The sequence below is a fragment of the Vigna unguiculata genome, chromosome 8 (genome assembly GCF_004118075.2).
Source record: "Vigna unguiculata cultivar IT97K-499-35 chromosome 8, ASM411807v1, whole genome shotgun sequence".
Lineage (NCBI taxonomy): Eukaryota > Viridiplantae > Streptophyta > Magnoliopsida > Fabales > Fabaceae > Vigna > Vigna unguiculata.
In genome coordinates this window covers 3,392,777-3,408,359 of record NC_040286.1, presented here as the reverse complement: position 1 = coordinate 3,408,359, position 15,583 = coordinate 3,392,777, and the positions used below count along the sequence as shown (strand labels likewise).

General features: G+C 28.0%; 2 protein-coding genes across 2 annotated transcripts; one reads left to right on the top strand and one right to left on the bottom strand.

Moving 5' to 3' along the window:
- Positions 1 to 972: 972 nt before the first annotated feature.
- LOC114194228 lies at positions 973 to 6,565 on the top strand. Its single transcript, XM_028084341.1, has 7 exons — positions 973 to 1,104; positions 1,707 to 1,793; positions 1,944 to 2,228; positions 2,310 to 2,471; positions 3,914 to 3,967; positions 5,378 to 5,524; positions 6,188 to 6,565. The coding sequence occupies exons 1-7, from the start codon at positions 973 to 975 to the stop codon at positions 6,563 to 6,565; spliced, it is 1,245 nt and encodes a 414-aa protein (XP_027940142.1).
- Positions 6,566 to 6,894: 329 nt separating this feature from the next.
- On the bottom strand, positions 6,895 to 11,581 carry LOC114193317 (protein EARLY FLOWERING 3-like). Its single transcript, XM_028083054.1, has 4 exons — positions 11,093 to 11,581; positions 9,749 to 10,614; positions 8,372 to 8,423; positions 6,895 to 8,234 (listed from the first exon to the last, which is right to left on the bottom strand). The coding sequence occupies exons 1-4, from the start codon at positions 11,309 to 11,311 to the stop codon at positions 7,242 to 7,244; spliced, it is 2,130 nt and encodes a 709-aa protein (XP_027938855.1). The 5' UTR covers positions 11,312 to 11,581; the 3' UTR covers positions 6,895 to 7,241.
- Positions 11,582 to 15,583: the final 4,002 nt, after the last annotated feature.

Genomic DNA, 15,583 nt, shown 5'->3' with positions numbered 1-15,583 from the left:
TATCTCAACTAATTGTAGGCCTTTACTTCTTGAACCCAATGATTACTACACTAATGCATTATTTACATTTTTTTTTTGCCTATTGTCTCCCTCCATTTTTCTTTCACTTTCAGCATATTTTGCATGCACCAAACAGATCGCTAAAGCCTCTATTCTATTATTCTAACTCCTAAGGTCTGATATATATATATATATATATATATATATATATATAAAACACTATAAGAACTTTTGAATCGTGCAAACAATTATTTTCAACGGGGTTAAATATGTTTTTGATTATTTAACTTTCACTAAAAATTGGAATTAGTATCTCTTTGAAATTTTGGCCTAATTTAATCTTGCAACTTTACAAATGGTTGGATTTAGTCATTTTAACAAAATGTTGTTAAGTTTATTTAACGTTTCAAACGTGTTTCAAGACAGTTTCTTAGTTAACATTGAAGCGAAAATGTGTCAAGCAAGATAAACAAAATGCTCTCATGAAAACATTAAATAAATTTTAAAAAATTGGTTAAAAAGGCTAAATCCAAATATTTATAAAGTTAGAGGACTAAATTAGGCTAAAGTTTTGGAGAGGGACTGATTCCAATTTTCACATTTTCACTGAAAGTTAAGGGATCAAAAACATATTTAACCCTTTTCAAGCTAAAATTTTGGAAATTTGTTGAAAAATTAAACCAAAGGATTCACATATGAACATTAATTTTAAATTTAACGGAAAAATCTAAAACCTTTATTTTCTTTGGTTCATGAATGAGATTCTTTTTTCAAAATTTTGATTGGGTGTTGGTGTAAGCATAAGTTGAATGACACAGACGGTAACTCATGCATTAATGTCTCTAATTCATGACCTCACTTCACCAATAAATTGCATATCTTCAATTTCAGTGTTGTGACTCACTTTGCAAGACACAAAAATTATCATTGCTAATTGAATTTTGAATGGGAAAAGTGTTGCACTTTTCTGCCATGAGATCCACAATCTTCATTCTCTTATGGCTGCTAATCACAGTCCATGGTGGCTCTCCATCAAGACACAAGATTTTGGAAGTTGAGAGAAAATTAAAGCATCTTAGAAGACATTCCTTAAAAACTATCAAGGTAATTAAGTCTATCTTAATGTTGTTAAACACCTAATTAGTTCTGTAATTGACCAGCCATTTGATCAAGAATATCATATAGTTTATAGGGAGATAATGTTTTCTGAATTGTTGCACTACGTTATTGATTATTATTATTATTACTATACAAAGTTAAAGTTTACTTATGTTTTTAATTTTGTAGACTAGAAAAATGTTTTTTATCTTTCTCAAAGACTAAACACACAATTAATTAAGTCTTGATTTATCATAACACTTCACTACTAAAAAAACTCATATTTCTGTTGATTTTGTTTTGAAATATTTATTTTGTAGAAAATACTTATAAATTTTGTTATGAAAAAAATTTTGCAGGAAATTGTTGCCAATTTTTTTTACAAAATATTTTGTATAAAATATTTTTCACAACAAATTTTGTAGAAAATACTTGTGAATTTTATAATTTTGTAAAAAATAATTATCCATAAAAGAATTACTTACCAATAAAAATTCTTAAAAAAAATAGCAGGATAAGTCTTTTCTTGCAAATCTTTTTAACAAATTTGCAAAAAAATTCCCATATAATATAAGAATTTTTAGTAGTAATTTTTTTCATCTTTGTAGAGCGAAGATGGAGATATAATTAATTGCATTGACATTAATAAGCAACCAGCATTTGACAACCCTGCACTGAAGGATCATAAAATCCAGGTGAGTCATATTGTTTGTTATACTGAATAGTCTGCTTCGTTTAAAAGTTAAGATACAAAATAATTTAAACACATTTTTTTTCTTTGGATCTCTTAAAGGTGTTTAAAAAAATAACCCGTAACAAATTGTATATGAATCTGCATATATCAGATGGCTCCTACTCATAATTCAGCTAAGAAGGACTTAACAGTGGGGTCAAGAACTTCTAGATATGGAAAAAAGATGAATGAATCTTTGATTGTGACTTCACAAGTGTGGCAGAAAAGTGGAAAATGTGCAGAGGGAACAATACCTGTTAGAAGAATAAGAAAAAGAGAGCTATTGAAGGCTGATTCAGTTGAAGAGTATGGAAGGAAGAAGCCAAGTTTCTCTCATCACGAACATGGTGAAGTGAATAAGAATCTTGATTCATTTGTTCAACTTAAAAACCACTCTGTAAGTGATATTGTTGTAGTTGAATGAAAGAAGTAAGTGTTTTTTTGTGTGGTGATTTGACATGGGAGGTTTGTGAAACAGAAGGCAATATTGTTCACAGTTGGTTACCGTTACCTGGGAGGAAAAGCAGACTTAAGAGTTTGCAACCCTTTTGTTGAGAAGGATGATGAATACAGCACTACTCAAGTGGCTCTCTTAACAGGCCCACACAATGACTTTGAGTGTGTTCAATCTGGATGGGCAGTAAGAATTTCCCTTTTCTTATATGCATTTTTCTTATTTAAAAAACCAAAGTTATATTCTAACACTTTTTCTTGTTTTTCTTTTTAAGTTCATAACAATTTTTTTTTTTTAAATATAGGTTTAATTACTTATTTATTCCTGTTTTTTTTAAAAAAGAAAATTATCCTCCAGATTTTTGTAATTTTAATTTAGTTTCTATTTGCAAAAATTGATATAATTTTTTAGTCGTCTACGTAGGAATATATAATTTATAATCAATATCTATAATCTATCTATCTATAATAATAAAGGAAATTCCTCTTTTTGTGTCAATATTTCATAATTCATGTTTTACCCTTAGTTATTTTAAAAATTAATTATTTTATAAATAATTTACTTTTAATCATTTTTATACAAATATTTTTTGAAATCTCTTTTGTCTTAAATTATTATTTAAATTTTCTTTTTACATATCTTATTTTTTTTAATTTTATATTTAACAACTATTTCAAAAATTATTTATTTGTTATTGATCTTAAATTTCTTGAAAATTAAAAAATGCGAATACACATGCGCGATAGCGCTTATGTGTTCGCTAGTAATATATAAAGAGTATTTCTTCTTTTGTGTCCATATTTCATATGTCAATTTTATTCTTTACAATATAATTATTTATTAAATTTTTTAAAATTAATCGTTATTTTTATCTATTTTTTATAAAACTGTTTATCTTTTTTTCTTTTTTTATTCATCAATAATTAATTTCTCTTTTCATTTCATTTTATTTTTAATAAATATAAATTTATTTTTATATATACTTAATAACATTACACTATTATCACCTACTACCATATTATTATTCATATTTAAAAGATACATACGCTAGTAATATATAAAAAGTATTCCCTTTTTTGTGTCCACATTTTATAATAAAAAATTCTACCATTTACAATATAATTATTTATTAATTTTTTAAAATTAACAGTTATTTTTATCTATTTTCTATAAAATTGTTCATCTTTTGTTTATTCATCAACAATTAATTTATTTGTTTATTTCACTTTATTTTTAATAAATATAAATTTATTTTATATATTAACTTAAAAACATTACATTATTATATTGTTTAAAAATGACACAATAGTTATTGATAAAAATAGTTTATTTTATTGGTGTAATTAATTTTAGTGTTAAATTTGATGATTTTTTTTATTTGTTTCAAATAATTTAACGAAAATAATAAATTGTATCAATTATTCTAAATTCAGAAGTAAATTGCTTCCATTTTTCACCGATAGATATAATTTTGAATAGTGAGGATTAAAAAAATGTGGTAGACATAAATTTGACTAAACTTCATGTTTGAACACCTGAAGTTATATATGGTTTCACATTTTTAAGTGTTTAAAATTTGTTCACCTTTAAATAACTCATTCTCTCTGTACTCAATAAACTTGCAACAGGTGAATCCCAGTGTATATGGAGATAGACAAACTCGGTTATTTGTATATTGGACGGTGAGTTTTATAATTCCATCAACCCAAAAATTAAACTTAACTATCTACCAAATCAAAATAAGTGTGTGTTGGGAAAAGTCCTCTGAGTCAAAAGTTCAACATTGGATAAAAAAGACAAAGTTAAACACTATATAAGAATAAAGACCCATAACAACATTGTCTTAAGGTTTTGGGGTTAGAGTGGTGTCTAAGATTTTATATGTGTTACATCCTATAAAACAAATTATTTTTAGTAAATTTTGAAATCATTGTTTTGTTTTTCTAAAGTTTAAAATCATTAATTTTCACATTTAACATAATGTTAATCTAGATAAATAGTATATATTTTTATAAATCCAAAGTTCTTTTTATTTTAAGATATTATGTATATGTAGACAGTAAGCGAATTTTGCACTTAAATAGCACACTATCTATCTTTTCTCCGCACTAATATAATATAGATTTTATTTAGATAAATAATACATTTTTATTCTGCTAAAGATGTTTTTGGTATATTTGATAAAATAAATAAATAAAAAGCGTACTAATTTATAACTAAGTCTGCAATTTTTTTTATTACGCTAGATATTAAAAATATATATTAAAAATATGATTAAATATATTTTTGTCCTTTAAATTTTTTTGTCCCTTAATTTTAGTAAAAATTAGAATTGAAATTTTGGACAAGTTTAGTTTGTTAAACTTTAGAAGTGTGTGAATTTAATATTTTTAACAAAATTTTATTATGTTTATTTGACGTTTTATATGTGTTTCTTAGTTAACATTAAAGTGCGAGTACAGGTCAAATTGTGTAAATAACTCAAATGTTATCATGAAACATGTTTGAAACGTTAAATAAATTTAACAAAATTTAATTAAAAATATTAAATTTACCCATTTCTAAATTTTGAGAACTAAATTGAGTCAAAATTTTAAAAAATAATAATTTCAGCTTTCACTTCGAATTACGAAACCAAAAACATATTTAAACCTTAAAAATACACTATATCATTACTTAAAAAAACTGTTAATATTTTTTAAAATTTCAAAATCAATGGTCATAATGATATTTTAAAGACAATACAGAAAAATTCATTAAAAAAATGTAATATATTTTAAAACATCAAAATCAATAGTGATAATGATATTTTAAAGACAATACAAAAAATCCAGCAAAATATCCAAATTTAAATTTGAGAACTCCATTGACTGAGATATCATTTAGTGTGATGGCATGACTTTTAGTTAACATATAAATATTTAGTGAATTATGTTAAAAAGAATTTATTTTCAATTTTAGATGCACAAGAAACAGAAAAAAAAATACAATAAAGTAAAAAATATTTTGATTAAAGTTTAGATTTATTGAAAATTTGTAGTAATTTGTTCTAGTATTTTGGGCCTGGTAATTTTAAACACCATCTTTTGCAGGCTGATGGTTCAAAGGAAACTGGTTGCTTTGATCTAACTTGTCCTGGCTTTATTCAGACCAACAACGAAATTGCCTTGGGTGCTGCTATATATCCAATCTCAATTCCTGGTGGCCTTCCATACGTAATAACTATTTACATCTTTAAGGTTAGTGATATGTTTGTTTAACATCGTTCTAGGGGAAATAATACAATATTGATATTGATATTTTATGAAAACAGTCACGTGTTAACATCTAGTTCTATCACGAGTTAAAATCTGGATCATTTATAACTATGAAATTCCTCTAATTTTGACATGTAATACTTTCTAGGTAAATATGATTCAAATTTTGACACTTATATACTTATATTTTGACATGTAGCACTTTTAATTAGGAGATCACAAACAAATTCATTCCGTGGATATTGTTTAAGTTCATTCTCATTTTGGAAAGGAATTCTTATATTGACTAAATATGGGTATGTATATGAGAAATACCCACCTTTTTCAATTGGTATGGAGATGAGATGGGATCAATAGATCTGTTTCATAATACTCATCTCCGTTCTCGTTTAAATTATTAAAACATTCATTGTCTGTTAAATAACTATATATATATATATATATATATATATATATATATATATATATATATATATATATATATATATATATATATATATATATATATATATATATCAATGATTTTCATTAATCTCCCTCTAATTTAAACTCTCAACTCCACACTTGTATTCTTGATAGTTGTTAAAGTATAAACGATAGATTCTTCTATATTTCATTTTTTTTTATGATTTTGGTTTGCATTAGGATCCCTGTACGAACAATTGGTGGATGCAATATGGTGAGAAGACCAACATAGGTTATTGGCCACCTGAGTTGTTTGAAACAATACTTTACAATGCACAATCTGTGGAATGGGGTGGTGAAGTTTACAGTGCAAGGGTTGCACAAACTCCTCACACAGCAACACAAATGGGCAATGGCCAATTTGCTTCAGTTCTGGATTATTCATCTGCAATAACAAGAATGAGAATTCATGACAACTCTGAGGCCTTGAAAATCCCAGAATGGACCTATGATTTTTCTGATGAATATAATTGCTATGATGTTTGGTACATGTCAGAATACATTTATGATCCTCAATTCTACTATGGAGGTCCGGGTAGAAATCCAAAATGCCCTTAACTTATTCATAATTAATGTTTCAACCAATTACATCTGATAAGAGATACATGAAGAGGATGTATTGAATATTTTGGTAACATTTTTTTTTCGCTGATTTTTATAATGATAAAAAAGAGTAAATTAACAATTTTGATTCCATTTAATTTCTACAATTTTTCTTATACGTTTGTAGTCCTTCCTCTATACAAACATCGTCTTACAGATCAACAAGAGAATTTTGCTGATCAAACAAAAGAACAAGTCGAAAAAGTTAAATTAGAGTTAAAATCTACTTTTTAAGAACTAAAGAAATATCAATATTACAATTTAGCCAGTTAAACACTACTATGTAAGGGTCAAAACTCTGTTTGAATGAGTAAAATGAAAATGTAGTGCACAGGGAGACAACATCCACTAATATTACATTTGATTATTTTTAACATTCCATATAGTTACAACAATATCTACAAACGAATATGCTGTAACAAGGACAAAAACAACAGAAAAAGTAGAATAAAGTAGCAAGATACATATAGTAAAACAACAACAACAAAGTACAGGACTTGACGCACTGTACAAACTCATCTCAAAGCCTGTCTTGTGCCACATTTAGACAACATTTTCACTTCCAACAGAGTTTAGTATTTATAGCTTTGGACTTTCACATTTCTGAAGCAGAACAGAACCATAAACATGACTACACTAAATCATGCTGTTTTCTCTCTTGTTGAATGGATTGAAATATTCTAGCAGCTGATTCTGTGGCAGATTTCCCGTTATGTGGAACGACTTTGATGACTTGTGTTTGGTGTCTGGTTTCAACAGAGTGAAGAGAAAGAGAATGTGCATCACTTCCTTCAGCAATGTTCCCTGCTCTGATTCCCTGTGGTGTTTCACCAGGAGTGCTTGCTGTGCTCCCTTGTAATTGTCTCTCCTTGGACACATGAAGTTTCTTGACATGTGATATGGCTCCATTCCTCTGAACTGGTAAGTTGGATGAGCTTTGGTTATGGTGAGTGTTAAAATTGGCTCCCTCAACTGATGAATGACCATTTTGACCATGAGAACCTTGTCCGGCCAACTGGTTCACATGTTCAACAGCTGACCCTGATGCTGCTTGATTCGCTACCGGCATGCCATAGGGGGAGAAGTAGGTGTGGTTGGCCGGAGAAACAAACGGTGACACCCCGACTACTTGATGAGAAGCTGGGAATTGAAATGCAGGATTCATGAAAGTAGCACCGAGAGGTGCTTGTCCGAATCCTGCAGGCATTGCTCCGGTAAATGCCGGCCCGGGATATGGCTTGTAGACAAGCCCTTCGGAAGGAGACATGATAGGAATTAACCACTGATGTTGAGGTGACTGATTGAAACTCCAGGGACTTGTTCTGTTATCAGAAGCTACATCTGCCTGGTGTGGAAGTCCTGAATAAGGGGTGTGATTTGTAAGGTGGCTACCATTTTTCGGAGACGAAAATGAGGTCTTCTTCTCAACTGCATTCTCAGCAGAACATTCTGTTTTAAGGTTCTGCTTTTCTGAATTGTTTTTCCGTTTAGGAGTTTGTTGCTGGGGATCGACGACAACTTGCAATGAAATGGTTTTAGGAGTAGACCCCTCCAGAGGAAATTTTCCCAAGAAAGCAGCATCTTCAAGCAAAACATCTGGGGATGAAGCAATCAGCTGTTGAACCTGTTTAAATAAAGAGAATTAATGTGTGAATGTGTATGAACAGACTTGAAGGGTGATTCTCCATGTCTGTGTGCAAGTATGTGCAATAAAAGTTAACATGCTTCCCATTTCGAGCTAGCAGAAGAGATCAATTTTACCTTGATCAGTCTGTGCAATTCAAACACTTGGACAGCAAACACTCTCTGTTGACTGTAGAGAGGAATGGGAGTTCAATCAAGAAAATTACACAATACTCATCCAAAAGGTAAAAACTCCTCTAAAGTAAAAGTGTTTGACACACTTTCTTACTCTGAAGGAGCCAAATAAGAATATAACTCATAGCAATTGCTCAATACTCATCCAAAAGGTTAAAGCTCCTCTAAAGTAAAAGTATATTTATATACTTTCATACTTTGAAGGAGCCAAATAAAATATCATACAGATGGCAAAAAAGAATATAGCTCATGGCAGACAAACAAATTTTATAGTTCATACGAAATAGTTGTGTAGTTTAGTTGTTTCTGGCCAAAGCATGGAGTTTAAACCGTGCAATGTAACATAGTCATCTTTTCTAGGCATATGCATATCAAATCATATAAAAGATATCTTATGCAAAGGAACTATTATATGGCTACCTAAGCTAAATGTCCCAACCTGAACACAGAAATTAAGACATTGACAAATGGGAGAAGAAAAAAAGAGAAATATTCCCCTTGTTATAAGTATAACATGTATTAACAACTCATCCCCTCATCATATACTGCGAGGGATCATCCTGCATTTCTCAGTCCCCTTCTTAGTCCAAGTCCTTCAGTGCAGCAAGGGCAAGCGGTATAGTAAGGAAACTCGCCCCAGAGGTCACATGGAGAACCAAGTAAGAGGAAACCAAGAGATGAATATATCCGCTATCGGCCTGTCATAAGGGTAACCCTTCGACACAGTACAATATTTTAAGACTGCTCACCACCCTGTTTTAAGACGATCCAGTATCCACCATTAAAAATTTATTAAGAACTTTGAACATACAAAAGACCAATTTAGAAGAGACCCCAAGATGATCAGATTTTCTTTCTTCAGAGCCACATTTGCAACTCCTCGAATGAAATGTAAATATACAGGTTATTTACCTAGTGTAGGTTGTATAGCATAAACCAAATGCAGTTCTACAGTTTTATATACAAGAGAAAGGAAAAATACCTTCATTGAGTGGCAATAGGGACAAGGTTTAACATAGCTTATAAACCAAGCCTTATATCCATATCAAATATGCATGAAACAATATGAAAGGAATAAAAATATGAATAATCAAATCAGAAGACAAATCAAACTTGGGGTTTTATTCTATACTCCTGCAGATAGGAACAAGTTGACTTTTTCTATGATAACTATAATATACATAAATCACAAATACCATCCAGATGAAGCATGTAAAAAAACATTACCATAAATCAGTAAGAAGTTTCACGAGGAAATAATTGAAGCTTGAAAGCACCACACCACAGTAAAAGCTACTGCTAAACATCAACATGACTTACTTGGCAATTTTTCGCCTTGCTTTCCAGAAATGTTTTTGACCTAATATCCCTACAACATCATCAGGAGAAACTATCAGACTTGATAAATTTGTTACCGTGGAAATCTTCGAGACATCACCACTTTCATCAAAATTTCCCTTCTGTATCGGACCTTCAGTACCAACATCGTGATATTCAACATCAACATCATTGGTAACCTCAACTGGACAGGTTTGGTTTACTGCAGAATGAAAACAGCTTTTTGGTACAAGGGCATTTCCATTATCCATATCCCTTGTAGAGTTAAGGACACCATTTCTATGTTCAACATCATTGGACTGTGTCCCAGCCACACACTCCTGCTGTAGACAAGCAACATCCTGATGTAACCTGCTTATACTTGGGACAGAACAATCTTGATCCTCTTGATTTGGAATCACCTTGGCTTGCATCACTAGACTGTCAATAACTTCTCCACTTGATTTGTTTTTCACAGACATTTTTTGTTGCTGTCTACTTGAGCTTACATGTGGATGTGTCTCATTCCCACTCCTCACATGCTTTCTGGTGTCAACAGGAAGGGAACCAAATTGTGCTGAATCTCTGTCACCATCATTTTGCACTGAAACTGAGCAAAAATTACCCAAAGGAGTGAATTTTTTCCCATTGAAACTCTTCATCGCTTTATCATTTGAGTGACCAATCCTTGAGCAAATGTATGCATGAACATCATCTTCATCTGCTCTCTTTCTCCTTTCTAGCTGCACCGATGAAGTGTTTGATCTTGATCCATCAGATTGGCGAGAAACATAACTTTCGGTTCGATGAGCCTGTGTTTGCGAAGGTAAACGAACTGGGTAACCATAACTTCTCTCATGCCCACTCCCCTGAATATACATATATTGATTCGTATTAGAAATATACACAAATTCATTCGCAAACCTTCACCGCACAACTCAAATTATAGGCGTATTTGTTTCAAATCTTACACTAAAACAACAAACTCCAAGGCATATATATCACAAAAAGGTCGATCATTAAGAATCCTCAAAATTGCTAAATTCCTTATTAAAGCCTAACACGATCTTATAAGAGGTGATTCGATAAACCCACCATAATATCTTAGAATTTGAGATTTGACCTAACCCAATCCTGCAAAACTGAGTTATGAGACAAAGGCTACCCCTAATTACATACTATCTTAATTATTTATCTCTAATTGAAGTTAGACTTGCTTTTTTCCCAAAAATCTCAAGCTTAAGAGCAAGTTAAGCAACTAAACCACAACAACACAAACATTTTCCAGCTTAGATAAAAAAAAATCAAAATTGAATGAAGCACAAATACACAAAACCCAATCCTCACCTGGGTTGAGGAAGTTGGTGGAGCAACTAAGTTAGAAGATGAATTCGGTTTGAGTGGCAGAAGGCGTGGATTGAACCTCTGAGAGGGAACACTGAGTTGTTCATAGAGGGCCATCTTATTCCTCGGTGGTGCTCTTGGCCCTCCTTTCTCTGCATCATTCACATGCAGCCTCGGAAACATTGGCCCCGCCACCTTCTCATCGTCGTTCCCTCTCTTCATCTTATCGAAAAATCTCTTCTTTTTCTTATCCCAATTTGCACCCACAAAGAGAAAGAAAATCTGAATCGAATCTGAAAGCAAAATCTAACAAGAACCCAGATGGGGCAACGAACTGTGATCAGAAAGCGAGGTACGGAAGAAAAGAAAAAACGGAACTGATGAGTTAGGGATTCTCCTCAGACATTGCTCCGAGGTAATAGAAAGAGAGAAATAGAAGAGGAAAAAAGTGCGCTCTTGTGGGCCCCACTACAGCATATCTCTACACTTGTTTAGATTTTCTTGCCTAGATTGTTCTCTTCTTGCTTCTTTCCCCTTTTCTAGTTACTATCATTTACTATATTAATTAATTAACTACCTTTTTTGTGTTTTATAATTAAACAAAACACTTGTTTCTCTTAGGATTGGATTTACCTTCACTTGGTTGGATTTTTTTTTTTTCATTTAAAATTGGATTTGTTTTGTTTTTCAGTTGAATTTTCTCATTTGAATGTGGTACTTTTTATGAGTTGAGATTATATTGGATACTACCTTAACTTTTTGACCTCTTAATCTAATATATATTACATAAATCATGAAATAATTAAGTATTAATAATGCATTGTATTAGTGTGGATATTTATGGCTTGTTGGTATTCATGTCAAGAAAAGACTTGGAAAAGACACATAAATTGAAAATGAAATTCAACATAAAAGATATAAAATATTTACTGCTTGCACACAAATCCTTTCAAAATCTGAAGAAAGTAGTCAATCTTGAAAGATAAAATAAACAAAAAATTATATAAATTAAATTAAAATTAATTATTATAATTTTTAAAATGGTATTCTTTTATTGTAAAAGTAATATTGAAATATTAAAATAAAAAATATTAATAATAAATAAATTGATCTTTTTCATTTTTGTTTTTCTCTTAATTCTAATAATTCACTCTCTATGGTTTCTTCCTATTCCCTCAATTTAAACAAGAACTTTAAGATACAAATTTATTAACAATTCTAAATAATATAAATTTAAGATATGTATTATTATTATTATTTACGTATTTATTGTTAAATCTTTATCATCTTAATGTTAAAATATTTTTACAGACAAACACTGTTTAGATAAAGGTTAAAAAAATACACAGGGGGTAGAAAGAATAATAACACACACTAAAGTAAAAACACTTTATATAAATTTGAAAAGGTAACAGTTCTGAATTGAAGGATCAGTTAAAAATAAAAGTTAGTTAATTTTGAAGTGACACTAGACAAAAAATGTCCAAAACATATTTAAATAAAATGTCTTTTAACACTGTACAATATTAACAGAAATAATTTAATTATATCAATTATTTACACAAGTAAAAAAATATGAAATTAACTTGATATTTTTCTTAAAAACTGTAATTAAAAGAATAATTAAATCTAATTTTTTATCTTTATAAAAAATATTTTAAAAATTACATTTTAAATCATTTTATTTATTAATAATACAAAACTATATTATGTTACTTATTTGATTTTAGATTATATTGATGAAAATACTATATATATTTTTTTGTATTATTATTAAATAATTAAATATTCATAAATTTTCTTTTTCTTTTTTATGTTATAGAATATTGTATTTTATATATTATATACATTTTCAATATATTAATATAAAAATTATATCGTGCATATTTTTCATTTCTCGTCTACTTATACATATCTAATATATTGCGAACACAAGATATAAAATGAGATTCTTATTTTAATATTAAATTCATATTAAGAAGTGCATTATTAAAAATAAATAAATTATGGTTTATTGATAATTGTGGATTGAACCAAGTTTTCAAAGACTACCTACCACCCAGCTGTAGTTTCCGTACCTTCCTCTTCTTTGATTTGAAGATACCTAAACACCTAAACAGACCTACTAATAATTTATTTCCCTTTTTACTTTAAATAGTAACATTATTTTTATTTTTGTTGAACTTGAAACAGTAGTTTTTGGTCTTCATTAATCTTGGCAAAGTTAATCAGTAAACAATTGTGATTCCTTGTATTTATCCTCACTTTATATTTTACTAAAATAAGCTTTAATTATTAAGTAATTAAACAGTTTACATTAATTTTTTTATAATGTTTAGTTTTGTAATTATACATCGAATATTTTTATATATTTTTTTAATTCACTATCTTTAGTTGATTATAAATTTTGTATCTTGATATTTTATTAGAGAATAGAAAATATATATCATTTTAATATTAAATTTTTTATTAAATTTTTTAACTTATTTAATAAATATTTACAATAATAAAATACAGGTAGAGATACAACTATAAGTACAATTATTCTACCATGAAGATAAAAATTAAACCAAATTTTCATAACTATTTAATTTAAAAATGATAATAGATTTTTACTTTAAAAATAAAAATGAAATTATCAAACTTTCAACCTGCCCTATTGTGATCACTATTTCCAAATATTTGAAAAAGACTAATTTACATGGGCTCATAAAATTTAATAATTTTAGGATGAAAGCAAACTCATGTTCAGCTATGGCTATGTATTTGTTTAATCTTTCTCAAGAGTTCAAGAAAAGTATTTTTTGTATCCTTATACTAAAAATAATAAATTAAGAGATCAACAAAAATTTACTTAAAATCTGAAGACAAAACATACAATTAAAGCAACAATTAAATGACATTTACTTGAAATTCTGATATAATATTTTAATTTAAATGTTAAAATTTTAAGAGATTAATTAAATTAAATAAAACTAAAGATTTTTTATTAAAAATAATAAAAATGTGTAATTATTTATATTTCTAATTTATTATCTTTATATTATCTCTTCCACTTAATTTTGCTGAGTTGTTCTCAACTAAAAATTTAATACATAGTTCACTTAATCATAGATTATATGTCATAATCTTAAACTAATGTATTAAATATGATATTGACTGTTTTTTCTTTATACTAAAATAAATGTTTATTATGATGCTAGAGTTATTTATTAATGATCAACATACTCTTATTTATCAAATTTAATATATATATATATATATATATATATATATATATATATATATATATATATATATATATATATATATATATATATATTAACATAGTAAAACACAATAATTTTTGTTATTATCAACGGAAATAAATTTTCAATCGATCTAAATTTGTCAACAAATTTAGAATTTAAATTATTTATGGATATTTTCTTTAATAAATTGTTTAATGATCAATTTATATTATTGAAAGACTAAAGACGTTTCTCTCAAGTAAATTAAGTGACAAATCCCACGAAGTTTGATGATAATTTTTGTATATTAAGGAGAAATGATGAAAAGTAAAGAAAATGAAGAAAAGAATAGAGAGAAGAAAGAGGAGAAGATGAGATAAGAATATTAGAAACAACAAAAGTTCAACAAAGACTACACGACAATTATATTTGACGGAGTTGAAGAGGGGAATGATGAGTCAAAGGTGATAGTGGTAACAACAACGGTGAACATGACAACCAGGTGGAGGAGGATGGAGGAGAAAAATGAAGAAAAAAAAGAAAATAAGAACAGGAAAAACAAAAGAAGAAACCAATTATAACTTTTACCAACGAATTTTATCAACAAATATTATGATCTGTTAGTAAAATTTATCAACAAAAAATTTACCATAAAACTTTTATGTCAATACTCCATTAATAAACTCAAATTACTTTATTATTATTTATAAACTATGTACGTAAAAAATATGTAACTTTTTATAATGATAAAAAAAACTAATTACGATTATTTAACTATATTAATTTAAAATTTAATTAATTCATATTACTATATAAAAGTTTAGTTCACTTATTAAATATCAGTTTACTAACACGATTAATTATATATTTCAATTTTAGTATAAGAAGAAAACTACAATATTACTGATATAATTATAATTTTATTAATGATTGAAATAATTAAATATGTATTTAATATTTAAAATTTATAATGTAATTTATTTTTACAAATTTAATTATATATTAAAGTTAATTTTTATTTATTAAATACACATAACAACTATTAAATACTAAATATGTCATATTAAATTTTTATATTAAAATTGTAATTTTATTGCATTAAAAATAAAATATGACAATATTTACGTAATGAACCGATTTTTTACTCAAATAAATATAAATTATAAATAGTATATAATGTATAATAAAATATATTATTTTTAAATTAATTATTAAAAAGGTATATGTACGACAATTTTGAATTGTCTAACATACCCTTTAATAT

Coding starts and splice junctions, on each gene's coding strand:
- LOC114194228 (XM_028084341.1), top strand. CDS start 973: ATGAGATCCACAATCTTCATTCTCTTATGGCTGCTAATCACAGTCCAT. Junction 2,229..2,309: donor TTCAACTTAAAAACCACTCT/GTAAGTGATATT, acceptor TTTGTGAAACAG/AAGGCAATATTGTTCACAGT. Junction 2,472..3,913: donor GTGTTCAATCTGGATGGGCA/GTAAGAATTTCC, acceptor AACTTGCAACAG/GTGAATCCCAGTGTATATGG.
- LOC114193317 (XM_028083054.1), bottom strand. CDS start 11,311: ATGAAGAGAGGGAACGACGATGAGAAGGTGGCGGGGCCAATGTTTCCG. Junction 8,424..9,748: donor GCAAGGCGAAAAATTGCCAA/GTAAGTCATGTT, acceptor TCCTCTCTACAG/TCAACAGAGAGTGTTTGCTG. Junction 8,235..8,371: donor AATTGCACAGACTGATCAAG/GTAAAATTGATC, acceptor TTATTTAAACAG/GTTCAACAGCTGATTGCTTC.